This window comes from Scyliorhinus torazame, chromosome 4 (genome assembly GCF_047496885.1).
Source record: "Scyliorhinus torazame isolate Kashiwa2021f chromosome 4, sScyTor2.1, whole genome shotgun sequence".
Classification (NCBI taxonomy): domain Eukaryota; kingdom Metazoa; phylum Chordata; class Chondrichthyes; order Carcharhiniformes; family Scyliorhinidae; genus Scyliorhinus; species Scyliorhinus torazame.
In genome coordinates, this window is record NC_092710.1 from 2,887,077 (window position 1) to 2,902,683 (window position 15,607).

The window sequence follows — 15,607 nt, forward strand, 5'->3', positions numbered from 1 at the left end:
GAATCACTGCCCCCCCTCAGTGTGAATCACTACCCCCCCCCTCAGTGTGAATCACTGCCCCCCCTCAGTGTGAATCACTACCCCCCCCCTCAGTGTGAATCACTGCCCCCCCTCAGTGTGAATCACTGCCTCCCCCTCAGTGTGAATCACTGCCCCCCCTCAGTGTGAATCACTATCCCCCCCTCAGTGTGAATCACTGCCCCCCCCTCAGTGTGAATCACTGCCCCCCCTCAGTGTGAATCACTGCCCCCCCCTCAGTGTGAATCACTGCCCCCCCTCAGTGTGAATCTCTGCCCCCCCCTCAGTGTGAATCTCTGCCCCCCCCTCAGTGTGAATCACTGCCCCCCCTCAGTGTGAATCACTGCCCCCCCTCAGTGTGAATCACTGACCCCCCCTCAGTGAGAATCACTGCCCCCCCTCAGTGTGAATAACTGCCCCCCTCTCAGTGTGAATCACTGCCCCCCCCTCAGTGTGAATCACTGCCCCCCCCTCAGTGTGAATAACTGCCCCCCCCTCAGTGTGAATCACTGCCCCCCCTCAGTGTGAATCACTACCCCCCCCTCAGTGTGAATCACTGCCCCCCCCTCAGTGTGAATCACTGCCCCCCCTCAGTGTGAATCACTGCCCCCCTCAGTGTGAATCACTGCCCCCCTCAGTGTGAATCACTGCCCCCCCTCAGTGTGAATCACTGCCTCCCCCTCAGTGTGAATCACTGCCCCCCTCAGTGTGAATCACTGCCCCCCTCAGTGTGAATCACTGCCCCCCTCAGTGTGAATCACTGCCCCCCCTCAGTGTGAATCACTGCCCCCCCCTCAGTGTGAATCACTGCCCCCCCTCAGTGTGAATCACTACCCCCCCCTCAGTGTGAATCACTGCCCCCCTCAGTGTGAATCACTGCCCCCCTCAGTGTGAATCACTGCCTCCCCCTCAGTGTGAATCACTGCCCCCCCCTCAGTGTGAATCACTGCCCCCCCCTCAGTGTGAATCACTGCCCCCCCCTCAGTGTGAATCACTGCCCCCCCCTCAGTGTGAATCACTGCCCCCCCTCAGTGTGAATCACTGAATCTCCTCAGTGTGAATCACTGCCCCCCCTCAGTGTGAATCACTGCCCCCCTCAGTGTGAATCACTGCCCCCCCCCCTCAGTGTGTATCTCTGCCCCCCTCTCAGTGTGAATCACTCCCCCCCTCAGTGTGAATCTCTGCCCCCCCTCAGTGTGAATCACTGCCCCCCCTCAGTGTGAATCACTGCCCCCCCCTCAGTGTGAATCACTGCCCCCCCCTCAGTGTGAATCACTGCCCCCCCCTCAGTGTGAATCACTGAATCCCCTCAGTGTGAATCACTGCCCCCCCTCAGTGTGAATCACTGAATCCCCTCAGTGTGAATCACTGCCCCCCCTCAGTGTGAATCACTGCCCCCCCCCTCAGTGTGTATCTCTGCCCCCCTCTCAGTGTGAATCACTGCCCCCCCTCAGTGTGAATCACTGCCCCCCCCTCAGTGTGTATCTCTGCCCCCCTCTCAGTGTGAATCACTGCCCCCCCTCAGTGTGAATCTCTGCCCCCCCCTCAGTGTGAATCACTGCCCCCCCCTCAGTGTGAATCACTGCCCCCCTCAGTGTGAATCTCTGCTCCCCCCTCAGTGTGAATCACTGCCCCCCCCTCAGTGTGAATCACTGCCCCCCCCTCAGTGTGAATCTCTGCCCCCCCCTCAGTGTGAATCACTGTCCCCCCTCAGTGTGAATCACTGCCCCCCCCTCAGTGTGAATCACTGCCCCCCCCTCAGTGTGAATCACTGCCCCCCCCCTCAGTGTGAATCACTGTCCCCCCTCAGTGTGAATCACTGCCCCCCCCTCAGTGTGAATCACTGCCCCCCCCTCAGTGTGTATCTCTGCCCCCTCTCAGTGTGAATCTCTGCCCCCCCTCAGTGTGAATCACTGCCCCCCCTCAGTGTGAATCACTGCCCCCCCTCAGTGTGAATCACTGCCCCCCCTCAGTGTGAATCACTGCCCCCCCTCAGTGTGAATCACTGCCCCCCCTCAGTGTGAATCACTGCCCCCCTCAGTGTGAATCACTGCCTCCCCCCCTCAGTGTGAATCACTGCCCCCCCCTCAGTGTGAATCACTGCCCCCCCTCAGTGTGAATCACTGCCCCCCTCAGTGTGAATCACTACCCCCCCTCAGTGTGAATCACTGCCCCCCCTCAGTGTGAATCACTGCCCCCCCCTCAGTGTGAATCACTGCCCCCCCTCAGTGTGAATCACTGAATCCCCTCAGTGTGAATCACTGCCCCCCCCTCAGTGTGAATCACTGCCCCTCCCTCAGTGTGTATCTCTGCCCCCCTCTCAGTGTGAATCTCTGCCCCCCCTCAGTGTGAATCACTGCCCCCCCTCAGTGTGAATCACTGTCCCCCCTCAGTGTGAATCTCTGCCCCCCCCCTCAGTGTGAATCACTGCCCCCCCCTCAGTGTGAATCACTGCCCCCCTCAGTGTGAATCACTGCCTCCCCCCCTCAGTGTGAATCACTGCCCCCCCTCAGTGTGAATCACTGCCCCCCCTCAGTGTAAATCTCTGCCCCCCCCTCAGTGTGAATCACTGCCCCCCCTCAGTGTGAATCATTGCCCCCCCCTCAGTGTGAATCACTGCCCCCCCTCAGTGTGAATCACTGCCCCCCCCTCAGTGTGAATCACTGCCCCCCCTCAGTGTGAATCACTGCCCCCCCTCAGTGTGAATCACTGCCCCCCCTCAGTGTGAATCACTGCCCCCCCCACAGTGTGAATCACTGCCCCCCTCAGTGTGAATCACTGCCCCCCCTCAGTGTGAATCACTGCCCCCCCTCAGTGTGAATCATTGCCCCCCCCCAGTGTGAATCACTGCCCCCCCTCAGTGTGAATCACTGCCCCCCCTCAGTGTGAATCACTGCCCCCCTCAGTGTGAATCACTGCCCCCCCTCAGTGTGAATCTCTGCCCCTCCCCTCAGTGTGAATCACTGCCCCCCCCACAGTGTGAATCACTGCCCCCCCTCAGTGTGAATCACTGCCCCCCCTCAGTGTGAACCACTGCCTCCCCTCAGTGTGAATCATTGTCCCCCCCTCAGTGTGAATCACTGCCCCCCCTCAGTGTGAATCACTGCCCCCCTCAGTGTGAATCACTGCCCCCCTCAGTGTGAATCACTGCCCCCCCTCAGTGTGAATCTCTGCCCCCCCCTCAGTGTGAATCACTGCCCCCCCTCAGTGTGAATCTCTGCCCCCCCCTCAGTGTGAATCTCTGCCCCCCCCTCAGTGTGAATCACTGCCCCCCCCTCAGTGTCAATCACTGCCCCCCCTCAGTGTGAATCACTGAATCCCCTCAGTGTGAATCACTGCCCCCCCCTCAGTGTGAATCACTGCCCCCCCCTCAGTGTGTATCTCTGCCCCCCTCTCAGTGTGAATCTCTGCCCCCCCTCAGTGTGAATCACTGCCCCCCCCTCAGTGTGAATCACTGAATCCCCTCAGTGTGAATCACTGCCCCCCCCTCAGTGTGAATCACTGCCCCCCCCTCAGTGTGTATCTCTGCCCCCCTCTCAGTGTGAATCTCTGCCCCCCCTCAGTGTGAATCACTGCCCCCCCTCAGTGTGAATCACTGTCCCCCCTCAGTGTGAATCTCTGCCCCCCCCCTCAGTGTGAATCACTGCCCCCCCCCTCAGTGTGAATCACTGCCCCCCCCTCAGTGTGAATCACTGCCCCCCCTCAGTGTGAATCACTGCCCCCCCTCAGTGTGAATCACTGCCCCCCCCTCAGTGTGAATCACTGCCCCCCCCTCAGTGTGAATCACTGCCCCCCCCCCTCAGTGTGAATCACTGCCCCCCCCTCAGTGTGAATCACTGCCCCCCCCTCAGTGTGAATCACTGCCCCCCCCTCAGTGTGAATCACTGCCCCCCCCTCAGTGTGAATCACTGCCCCCCCCTCAGTGTGAATCACTGCCCCCCCTCAGTGTGAATCACTGCCCCCCCCTCAGTGTGAATCACTGCCCCCCCCTCAGTGTGAATCACTGCCCCCCCCTCAGTGTGAATCACTGCCCCGCCCCCACCGGGACGGTTAGCCACTGTGAAGAATTCCTTGGGACACTCTGACCAGATCTCACACACACTTTATTTAAACGGAGAGTTTAATGGTCGTGTTGCAGATTTACAAAGGAGCTCCGCGCAGGCACAGCAAGCTGGACTGTTGCAGGGTGTCGTCCCCCCCCCCCCCCCACCTACCCCTCCGTCGCGGAGGTGGGGGGGTGGGAATGATGGAATTAGCCCCCGTAGACCCTGTGAACCACCGTGAGGGGGACGCTCCCCTTCAGCTTGTAGTCACGCAGGACCATGCCGTCCTCCAGGGTCACGTTGCTGACGTACAGGATCTGTTGGTTCAGCTGCACCCCGCTCACCCGCTGCACCATTGCCTTCAGTTCCTGCACGCTTGTCTGGTCGCTGGCCTGCAGCTCGAAGGCCCGGCCCGAGCACGCCAGCCCCTTGAAGTGGATTTGCTGAGCACTGCTGGTCGAGGCCACTGGGGGCTGGATCTGGGGGGCCAGGTGGGTGGCAGCAAGTCCCTTCGCCTGGCGGGCAGCCGCCTGCGCATTGCGCCGGGCACCAGCCCGCAGCTGCGGCTTCTGTTCGACAGAAAGACAACACAACACCATGAGACAGAGGAACAGAGTTAGAACATAGAACATAGAACATTACAGCGCAGTACAGGCCCTTCGGCCCTCGATGTTGCGCCGACCTGGGAAACCACTCTAAAGCCCATCTACACTATTCCCTTATCGCCTATATGTCTATCCAATGACCATTTGAATGCCCTTAGTGTTGGCGAGTCCACTACTGTTGCAGGCAGGGCATTCCACGCCCTTACTACTCTCTGAGTAAAGAACCTACCTCTGACATCTGTCCTATATCTATCTCCCCTCAATTTAAAGCTATGTCCCCTCGTGCTAGACATCACCATCCGAGGAAAAAGGCTCTCACTGTCCACCCTATCCAATCCTCTGATCATCTTGTATGCTTCAATTAAGTCACCTCTTAACCTTCTTCTCTCTAACGAAAACAACCTCAGGTCCCTCAGCCTTCCCTCATAAGATTTTCCCTCCATACCAGGTAACATTCTGGTAAATCTCCTCTGCACCCTTCCACATCCTTCCTATAATGCGGCGACCAGAACTGTACGCAATACTCCAAATGCGGCCGCACCAGAGTTTTGTACAGCTGCAACATGACCTCATTGCTCCGAAACTCAATCCCTCTACCAATAAAAGCTAACACACCGTACGCCTTCTTAACAACCCTCTCAACCTGGGTGGCAACTTTCAGGGATCTATGTACATGGACACCGAGATCTCTCTGCTCATCCACACTACCAAGAATCTTACCATTAGCCCAGTACTCTGTCTTCCTGTTATTCCTTCCAAAATGAATCACCTCACACTTTTCTGCATTAAACCCCATTTGCCACCTCTCAGCCCAGCGCTGCAGCTTATCTATGTCCCTCTGTAACTTGTAACATCCTTCCGCACTGTCCACAACTCCACTGACTTTAGTGTCATCTGCAAATGACAAACAGCAGTGGCCCCAAAACAGATCCTTGTGGTACACCACTAGTAACTGGACTCCAGTCTGAACATTTCCCATCAACCACCACCCTTTGTCTTCTTCCAGCTGGCCAATTTCTGATCCAAACTGCTAAATCACCCTGAATCTCATGCCTCCGTATTTTCTGCAGTAGCCTACCGTGGGGAACCTTATCAAACACTTTACTGAAATCCATATACACCACATCAACTGCTTTACCCTCATCCACCTGTTTGGTCACCTTCTCAAAGAACTCAATAAGGTTTGTGAGGCACGACCTACCCTTCACAAAACCGTGTTGACTATCTCTAATCAAATTATTCCTTTCCAGATGATTATACACCCTATCTCTTATAAACCTTTCCAAGATTTTGCCCACAACAGAAGTAAGGCTCACTGGTCTATAGTTACCGGGGTTGTCTCTACTTCCCTTCTTGAACAAGGGGACAACATTTGCTATCCTCCAGTCTTCTGGCACTATTCCTGTAGATAAAGATGACTTAAAGATCAAGGCCAAAGGCTCAGCAATCTCCTCCCTAGCTTCCCAGAGAATCCTAGGATAAATCCCATCCGGTCCAGGGGACTTATCTATTTTCACACTTTCCAGAATTGCTAACACCTCCTCCTTATGAACCTCATGCCCTTCTAGTCTAGTAGCCTGAATCTCAGTATTTTCCTCGACAACATTGTCTTTTTCCTGTGTGAATACTGACGAAAAATATTCATTTAGCACCTCTCCTATCTCCTCAGACTCCACGCACAACTTCCCACTACTGTCCTTGACTGGCCCTACTCTTACCCTAGTCATTCTTTTATTCCTGACATATCTATAGAAAGCTTTAGGGTTATCCTTGATGCTACCTGCCAAAGACTTCCCATGGCCCCTCCTGGCTCTTCTTAGCTCTCTCTTTAGGTCCTTCCTAGCTAACTTGTAACTCTCGAGCGCCCTAACTGAACCTTCATGTCTCATCTTTCCATAAGTCTCCTTCTTCCTCTTGACAAGTGTTTTAACTGCTTTAGTAAACCACGGTTCCCTTGCTCGACCACTTCCTCCCTGCCTGACAAGTACATACTTATCAAGGACACGCAGTAGCTGTTCCTTGAACAAGCTCCACATTTCCATTGTGCCCATCCCCTGCAGTTTTCCTCTCCATCCGATGCATCCTAAGTCTTGCCTCATCGCATCATAATTGCCTTTCCCCCAGATATAACTCTTGCCCTGCGGTATATACCTATCCCTTTCCATCACTAAAGTAAACGTGATCGAATTGTGGTCACTATCACCAAAGTGCTCACCTACCTCCAAATCTAACACCTGTCCTGGTTCATTACCCAGTACCAAATCCAATATGGCCTCGCCTCTCGTTGGCCTATCTACATACTGTGTCAGGAAACCCTCCTGCACACATTGGACAAAAACGGACCCATCTAAAGTACTCGAACTATGGCGTTTCCAGTCAATATTTGGGAAGTTAAAGTCCCCCATAACAACTACCCTATTGCTTTCGCTCCTATCCAGAATCATCTTTGCAATCCTTTCCTCTACATCTCTGGAACTTTTCGGAGGCCTATAGATAGCCCCTAACAGGGTGACCTCTCCTTTCCTGTTTCTAACCTCAGCCCATAGTACCTCAGTAGACGAGTCCTCATCAAACGTCTCTGCCACCGTAATACTGTCCTTGACTAACAATGCCACCCCTCCCCCTCTTTTACCACCTTCCCTGAGCTTACTGAAATATCTAAACCCCGGCACCTGCAACAACCATTCCTGTCCCTGCTCTATCCATGTCTCCGAAATGGCCACAACATCGAAGTCCCAGGTACCAACCCATGCCGCAAGTTCACCCACCTTATTCCGGGTGCTCCTGGCATTGAAGAAGACACACTTTAAACCACCTTCCTGCCTGCCGGTACACTCCTGCAACTTTGAAACCTTACTCATGACCTCACTACTCTCAACCTCCTGTATACTGGAGCTACAATTCAGGTTCCCAAGGCCCTGCTGAACTTGTTTAAACCCTCCCGAAGAGCATTAGCAAATTTCCCCCCCAGGATATTGGTACCCCTCTGGTCCAGGTGTAGACCATCCCGTTTGTAGAGGTCCCACCGACCCCAGAATGAGCCCCAATTATCCAGAAATCTGAAACCCTCCCTCCTGCACCGTCCCTGTAGCCAGGTGTTCAACTCCTCTCTCTCCCTATGACAATTCCAGTGTTCTCCCAGTCTCTCTGTGCTCCCAGCAGGGACAATCCCAGTGTTCTCCCAGTCTCTCTGTGCTCCCAGCAGAGACAATCCCAGTGTTCTCCCAGTCTCTCTGTGCTCTCCAATCTGTCGCTTTGCAGACAGGTTCACCCTGGGCGAGTCTCTGCTGAGCGGATTCTCGGATTGGGCTCTGGACAGTACAGATTGGGAGCTGGGGGAACGACAGTTCCTGAATGGACTGTTTAAATCGGTACTCACTTGCAGAGGGGGATGTTGCTTCAGTTGAAGGGGAAGCTGGGTCTTGGCTGTCATGTTGATTACGGTTCCGATGTCCCTCTCAGTGATGTGTGTCCCTCTCTGTCTCTGTCTCTCTCCGTCTCTGTTTATCCGGGGTTTCTGTCGAGTTTTATTGATACTGCCCCGAGGGGAATGCCGATTCACGTGTTTATTGCCGAGCAAAAGGTAAACTGCTCATTTCGAAACTGAAAGAATCCTCGACAGATTTCCCCTCTTGTTGACAGCCCTGCCTCCGTCAGCCTGATCTCCGAGTTCTGGAAGTACCCTCCAGACACCTCCCCACCTCAGTCTGACCATCGAGGACCCCCTTCAATGTCGACCTGTTTGACCACACGCACAGGGCTAAATCGCTGGCTTTGACAGCAGACCAAGGCAGGCCAGCAGCACGGTTCAATTCCCGTAACAGCCTCCCCGAACAGGCGCCGGAATGTGGCGACTAGGGGCTTTTCACAGTAACTTCATTTGAAGCCGACTTGTGACAATAAGCGAGTTTCGTTTAATTTCTTAACGGCCCAGCCTCTAGAGCCCTCTACGGTGAAGAGTTCCACACTCACTCCCCTCCGAGAGAAGATATTCCTCCTCATCTCTGTGCGAAATGGGTGACCCCTCGCTCTGAGATTCTGCCCTCTGCTCCCAGACCCTCCCACACGGGGAAACATCCTCTCAGAATCTCCCCTCACTCTGAGATTCTGTCCTCTGCTCCCAGACTCTCCCACACGGGGAAACATCCTCTCAGAATCTCCCCTCACTCTGAGATTCTGTCCTCCGCTCCCAGACTCTCCCACATGGGGAAACATCCTCTCAGAATCTCCCCTCACTCTGAGATTCTGCCCTCTGGGCCCAGACTCTCCCACACGGGGAAACATCCCCTCAGAATCTCCCCTCACTCTGAGATTCTGTCCTCTGGGCCCAGACTCTCCCACACGGGGAAACATCCTCTCAGAATCTCCTCTCACTCTGAGATTCTGTCCTCTGGGCCCAGACTCTCCCACACGGGGAAACATCCTCTCAGAATCTCCCCTCACTCTGAGATTCTGTCCTCTGCTCCCAGACTCTCCCATACGGGGAAACATCCTCTCAGAATCTCCCCTCACTCTGAGATTCTGTCCTCTGCTCCCAGACTCTCCCACACGGGAAACATCCTCTCAGAATCTCCCCTCACTCTGAGATTCTGTCCTCTGCTCCCAGACTCTCCCACACGGGGAAACATCCTCTCAGAATCTCCCCTCACTCTGAGATTCTGCCCTCTGTTCCCAGACTCTCCCACACGGGGAAACATCCTCTCAGCATCTCCCCTCACTCTGAGATTCTGCCCTCTGGGCCCAGACTCTCCCACACGGGGAAACATCCTCTCAGAATCTCCCCTCACTCTGAGATTCTGCCCTCTGGGCCCAGACTCTCCCACACGGGGAAACATCCTCTCAGAATCTCCCCTCACTCTGAGATTCTGTCCTCTGGGCCCAGACTCTCCCACACGGGGAAACATCCTCTCAGAATCTCCCCTCACTCTGAGATTCTGCCCTCGCTCCCAGACTCTCCCACACGGGGAAACATCCTCTCAGCATCTCCCCTCACTCTGAGATTCTGCCCTCTGGGCCCAGACTCTCCCACACGGGGAAACATCCTCTCAGAATCTCCCCTCACTCTGAGATTCTGCCCTCTGGGCCCCGACTCTCCCACACGGGAAACATCCTCTCAGAATCTCCCCTCACTCTGAGATTCTGTCCTCTGCTCACAGACTCTCCAACACGGGGAAACATCCTCTCAGAATCTCCCCTCACTCTGAGATTCTGCCCTCTGCTCCCAGACTCTCACACGGGGAAACATCCCCTCAGAATCTCCCCTCACTCTGAGATTCTGTCCTCGGGGCCCAGACTCACCCACACGGGGAAACATCCTCTCAGAATCTCCCCTCACTCTGAGATTCTGCCCTCTGGGCCCAGACTCTCCCACACGGGGAAACATCCTCTCAGAATCTCCCCTCACTCTGAGATTCTGTCCTCTTCTCCCAGACTCTCCCACACGGGGAAACATCCTCTCAGAATCTCCCCTCACTCTGAGATTCTGTCCTCTGGGCCCAGACTCTCCCACACGGGGAAACATCCTCTCAGAATCTCCCCTCACTCTGAGATTCTGTCCTCTGCTCCCAGACTCTCCCACACGGGGAAACATCCTCTCAGAATCTCCCCTCTCTCTGAGATTCTGTCCTCTGCTCCCAGACTCTCCCACACGGGGAAACATCCTCTCAGAATCTCCCCTCACTCTGAGATTCTGCCCTCTGGGCCCAGACTCTCCCACACGGGGAAACATCCTCTCAGAATCTCCCCTCACTCTGAGATTCAGTCCTCTGCTCCCAGACTCTCCCACACGAGGAAACTTCCTCTCAGAATCTCATCTGTCTCTGTGATTCTGCCCTCTGGGCCCAGACTCTCCCTCACGGGGAAACATCCTCTCAGAATCTCCCCTCACTCTGAGATTCAGTCCTCTGCTCCCAGACTCTCCCACACGGGGAAACATCCTCTCAGAATCTCCCCTCACTCTGAGATTCTGTCCTCTGCTCCCAGACTCTCCCACACGGGGAAACATCCTCTCAGAATCTCCCCTCACTCTGAGATTCTGTCCTCTGCTCCCAGACTCTCCCACACGGGGAAACATCCTCTCAGAAACTCCCCTCACTCTGAGATTCTGCCCTCTGGGCCCAGACTCTCCCACATGGGGAAACATCCTCTCAGAATCTCCCCTCACTCTGAGATTCTGCCCTCTGCTCCCAGACTCTCCCACACGAGGAAACATCCTCTCAGAATCTCATCTGTCTCTGTGATTCTGCCCTCTGGGCCCAGACTCTCCCTCACGGGGAAACATCCTCTCAGAATCTCCCCTCACTCTGAGATTCTGCCCTCTGCTCCCAGACTCTCCCACACGGGGAAACATCCTCTCAGAATCTCCCCTCACTCTGAGATTCTGTCCTCTGCTCCCAGACTCTCCCACACGGGGTAACATCCTCTCAGAATCTCCCCTCACTCTGAGATTCTGCCCTCTGCTCCCAGACTCTCCCACACGGGGAAACATCCTCTCAGAATCTCCCCTCACTCTGAGATTCTGCCCTCTGCTCCCAGACTCTCCCACACGGGGAAACATCCTCTCAGAATCTCCCCTCACTCTGAGATTCTGTCCTCTGCTCCCAGACTCTCCCACACGGGGAAACATCCTCTCAGAATCTCCCCTCACTCTGAGATTCTGCCCTCTGCTCCCAGACTCTCCCACACGGGGAAACATCCTCTCAGAATCTCCCCTCACTCTGAGATTCTGCCCTCTGCTCCCAGACTCTCCCACACGGGGAAACATCCTCTCAGAATCTCCCTTCACTCTGAGATTCTGTCCTCTGGGCCCAGACTCTCCCACACGGGGAAACATCCTCTCAGAATCTCCCCTCACTCTGAGATTCTGTCCTCTGCTCCCAGACTCTCCCACACGAGGAAACATCCTCTCAGAATCTCATCTGTCTCTGTGATTCTGCCCTCTGGGCCCAGACTCTCCCTCACGGGGAAACAACCTCTCAGAATCTCCCCTCACTCTGAGATTCTGTCCTCTGCTCCCAGACTCTTCCACACGGGGAAACATCCTCAGAATCTCCCCTCACTCTGAGATTCTGCCCTCTGCTCCCAGACTCTCCCACACGGGGAAAAATCCTCTCAGAATCTCCCCTCACTCTGAGATTCTGTCCTCGGGGCCCAGACTCTCCCACACGGGGAAACATCCTCTCAGAATCTCCCCTCACTCTGAGATTCTGTCCTCTGGGCCCAGACTATCCCACACAGGGAAACATCCTCTCAGAATCTCCCCTCACTCTGAGATTCTGCCCTCTGGGCCCAGACTCTCCCACACGGGGAAACATCCTCTCAGAATCTCCCCTCACTCTGAGATTCTGCCCTCAGGGCCCAGACTCTCCCACACGGGGAAACATCCTCTCAGAATCTCCCCTCACTCTGAGATTCTGTCCTCTGGTCCCAGACTCTCCCACACAGGGAAACATCCTCTCAGAATCTCCCCTCACTCTGAGATTCTGCCCTCTGGGCCCAGACTCTCCCACACGGGGAAACATCCTCTCAGAATCTCCCCTCACTCTGAGATTCTGCCCTCTGCTCCCAGACTCTCCCACACGGGGAAACATCCTCTCAGAATCTCCCCTCACTCTGAGATTCTGCCCTCTGGTCCCAGACTCTCCTCCACGGGGAAACATCCTCTCAGAATCTCCCCTCACTCTGAGATTCTGCCCTCAGGGCCCAGACTCTACCACACGGGGAAACATCCTCTCAGAATCTCCCCTCACTCTGAGATTCTGTCCTCTGGTCCCAGACTCTCCCACACAGGGAAACATCCTCTCAGAATCTCCCCTCACTCTGAGATTCTGCCCTCTGGGCCCAGACTCTCCCACACGGGGAAACATCCTCTCAGAATCTCCCCTCACTCTGAGATTCTGTCCTCTGCTCCCAGACTCTCCCACACGGGGAAACATCCTCTCAGAATCTCCCCTCACTCTGAGATTCTGCCCTCTGGTCCCAGACTCTCCTCCACGGGGAATCATCCACTCAGAATCTCCCCTCACTCTGAGATTCTGCCCTCTGCTCCCAGACTCTCCCACACGGGGAAACATCCTCTCAGAATCTCCGCTCACTCTGAGATTCTGTCCTCTGCTCCCAGACTCTCCCACACGGGGAAACATCCTCTCAGAATCTCCCCTCACTCTGAGATTCTGCCCTCTAGGCCCAGACTCTCCTACACGGAGAAACATCCTCTCAGAATCTCCCCTCACTCTGAGATTCTGCCCTCTGGTCCCAGACTCTCCCACACGGGGAAACATCCTCTCAGAATCTCCCCTCACTCTGAGATTCTGTCCTCTGCTCCCAGACTCTCCCACACGGGGAAACATCCTCTCAGAATCTCCCCTCACTCTGAGATTCTGCCCTCTGGGCCCAGACTCTCCCACACGGGGAAACATCCTCTCAGAATCTCCCCTCACTCTGAGATTCTGTCCTCTAATCCCAGACTCTCCCACACGGGGAAACATCCTCTCAGAATCTTCCCTCACTCTGAGATTCTGTCCTCTGGGCCCAGACTCTCCCACACGGGGAAACATCCTCTCAGAATCTCCCCTCACTCTGAGATTCTGCCCTCTGGGCCCAGAGTCCCCCACACGGGGAAACATTCTCTCAGAATCTCCCCTCACTCTGAGATTCTGTCCTCTGGGCCCAGATCCTCCCACACGGGGAAACATCCTCTCAGAATCTCTCCTCACTCTGAGATTCTGCCCTCTGGGCCCAGACTCTCCCACACGGCGAAACATCCTCTCAGAATCTCCCCTCACTCTGAGATTCTGTCCTCTGGGCCCAGACTCTCCCACACGGGGAAACATCCTCTCAGCATCTCCCCTCACTCTGAGATTCTGTCCTCTGGGCCCAGACTCTCCCACACGGGGAAACATCCTCTCAGAATCTCCCCTCACTCTGAGATTCTGCCCTCTGGGCCCAGACTCTCCCACACGGGGAAACATCCTCTCAGAATCTCCCCTCACTCTGAGATTCTGTCCTCTGGGCCCAGACTCTCCCACACGGGGAAACCTCCTCTCAGCATCTCCCCTCACTCTGAGATTCTGTCCTCTGGGCCCAGACTCTCCCACACGGGGAAACATCCTCTCAGAATATCCCCTCACTCTGAGATTCTGCCCTCTGCTCCCAGACTCTCCCACACGGGGAAACATCCTCTCAGAATCTCCCCTCACTCTGAGATTCTGCCCTCTGGGCCCAGACTCTCCCACACGGGGAAACATCCTCTCAGAACATCCCCTCACTCTGAGATTCTGCCCTCTGGGCCCAGACTCTCCTACACGGGGAATCATCCACTCAGAATCGCCCCTCACTCTGAGATTCTGTCCTCTGCTCCCAGACTCTCCCACACGGGGAAACATCCTCTCAGAATCTCCGCTCACTCTGAGATTCTGCCCTCTGCTCCCAGACTCTCCCACATGGGGAAGCATCCTCTCAGAATCTCCCCTCACTCTGAGATTCTGTCCTTTCGTCCCAGACTCTCCCACACGGGGAAACATCCTCTCAGAATCTCCCCTCACTCTGAGATTCTGCCCTCTGGGCCCAGACTCTCCTACACGGAGAAACATCCTCTCAGAATCTCCCCTCACTCTGAGATTCTGTCCTCTGCTCCCAGACTCTCCCACACGGGGAAACATCCTCTCAGAATCTCCCCTCACTCTGAGATTCTGTCCTCTGCTCCCAGACTCTCCCACACGGGGAAACATCCTCTCAGAATCTCCCCTCACTCTGAGATTCTGCCCTCTGGTCCCAGACTCTCCTCCACGGGGAATCATCCACTCAGAATCTCCCCTCACTCTGAGATTCTGCCCTCTGCTCCCAGACTCTCCCACACGGGGAAACATCCTCTCAGAATCTCCGCTCACTCTGAGATTCTGTCCTCTGCTCCCAGACTCTCCCACACGGGGAAACATCCTCTCAGAATCTCCCCTCACTCTGAGATTCTGCCCTCTAGGCCCAGACTCTCCTACACGGAGAAACATCCTCTCAGAATCTCCCCTCACTCTGAGATTCTGCCCTCTGGTCCCAGACTCTCCCACACGGGGAAACATCCTCTCAGAATCTCCCCTCACTCTGAGATTCTGTCCTCTGCTCCCAGACTCTCCCACACGGGGAAACATCCTCTCAGAATCTCCCCTCACTCTGAGATTCTGTCCTCTGGTCACAGACTCTCCCACACGGGGCATGTAAGGTTTTCGGGCAATTACCAATTCAATGCAAAGGGGGCTGGCCGAACACAGGAAAAAGCCAGGTAAAACGGATATAAAAGGGGCTGTGTTTCGATTGAGGGGCTCTTGGCTTGACCTCTCCACCTTCGACCTGACCTCTCGCAGCCTGTGACCGTAAGTACCCTGCAGCAGCGAGCGAAACTCCCTTGACCTTGATAGTGGTTGAGGCTTTGGGGCAGGGGGCTTGATTTGTGTTTTGTGCCATTGCTAAAATTGTGTAACAATAAGATTTTACGTTGTGTCCGTTATAGTACTTCCTGAATAGACTTAGTTTGTGTTAGAGTTTAAGATTTTATTATAATTTCTTCTGTTTGATGATTTTGACCTGGGTTTTGCAATAAACCTCGATTTGCTGATAATTGGAGTCGTTTCAATTCTTCAATCTCTCACCAGCGATCTCTGACCAAGTCATTGTTAAGATATTCCTCACCTTAATTCCGGGTTCAAGAATCTAGGGTCATCTTGAGCGATTCACTCAGGACAGGCTGCTGGTTAGGGAATAAACAGCAGTGTCCTATTCTCTCTCTTGGGAAAGCTACTCCAGCGAAGTAGGAACCGGGTGGGTGTTGTACCACCGGCAAGAGAGAGAATCACCTGGGCAGTGGTGGGGGTCTGGATATCTGTGTGATATAAGCCTCAGGCTTCCGGTTAGGGATAAACGGCAGGCTTGATTCAGTGCTTTCTTCCGTGG

The 15,607-nt window shown here is 54.9% G+C and overlaps 1 protein-coding gene across 1 annotated transcript; it reads right to left on the reverse strand.

Moving 5' to 3' along the window:
- Nucleotides 1-4,120: 4,120 nt before the first annotated feature.
- On the reverse strand, nucleotides 4,121-8,267 carry LOC140411545 (uncharacterized). The gene is made up of 2 exons (XM_072500628.1): nucleotides 8,046-8,267; nucleotides 4,121-4,630 (listed from the first exon to the last, which is right to left on the reverse strand). The coding sequence occupies exons 1-2, from the start codon at nucleotides 8,097-8,099 to the stop codon at nucleotides 4,271-4,273; spliced, it is 414 nt and encodes a 137-aa protein (XP_072356729.1). The 5' UTR covers nucleotides 8,100-8,267; the 3' UTR covers nucleotides 4,121-4,270.
- Nucleotides 8,268-15,607: the final 7,340 nt, after the last annotated feature.

Excerpts from the sequence above, each read along its gene's own strand:
- LOC140411545 (XM_072500628.1), bottom strand. The coding sequence starts at position 8,099 with ATGACAGCCAAGACCCAGCTTCCCCTTCAACTGAAGCAACATCCCCCT. Across the intron at positions 4,631-8,045 it reads AGCAACATCCCCCTCTGCAA|AAGCCGCAGCTGCGGGCTGG; the intron begins GTGAGTACCGAT and ends TCTGTCGAACAG.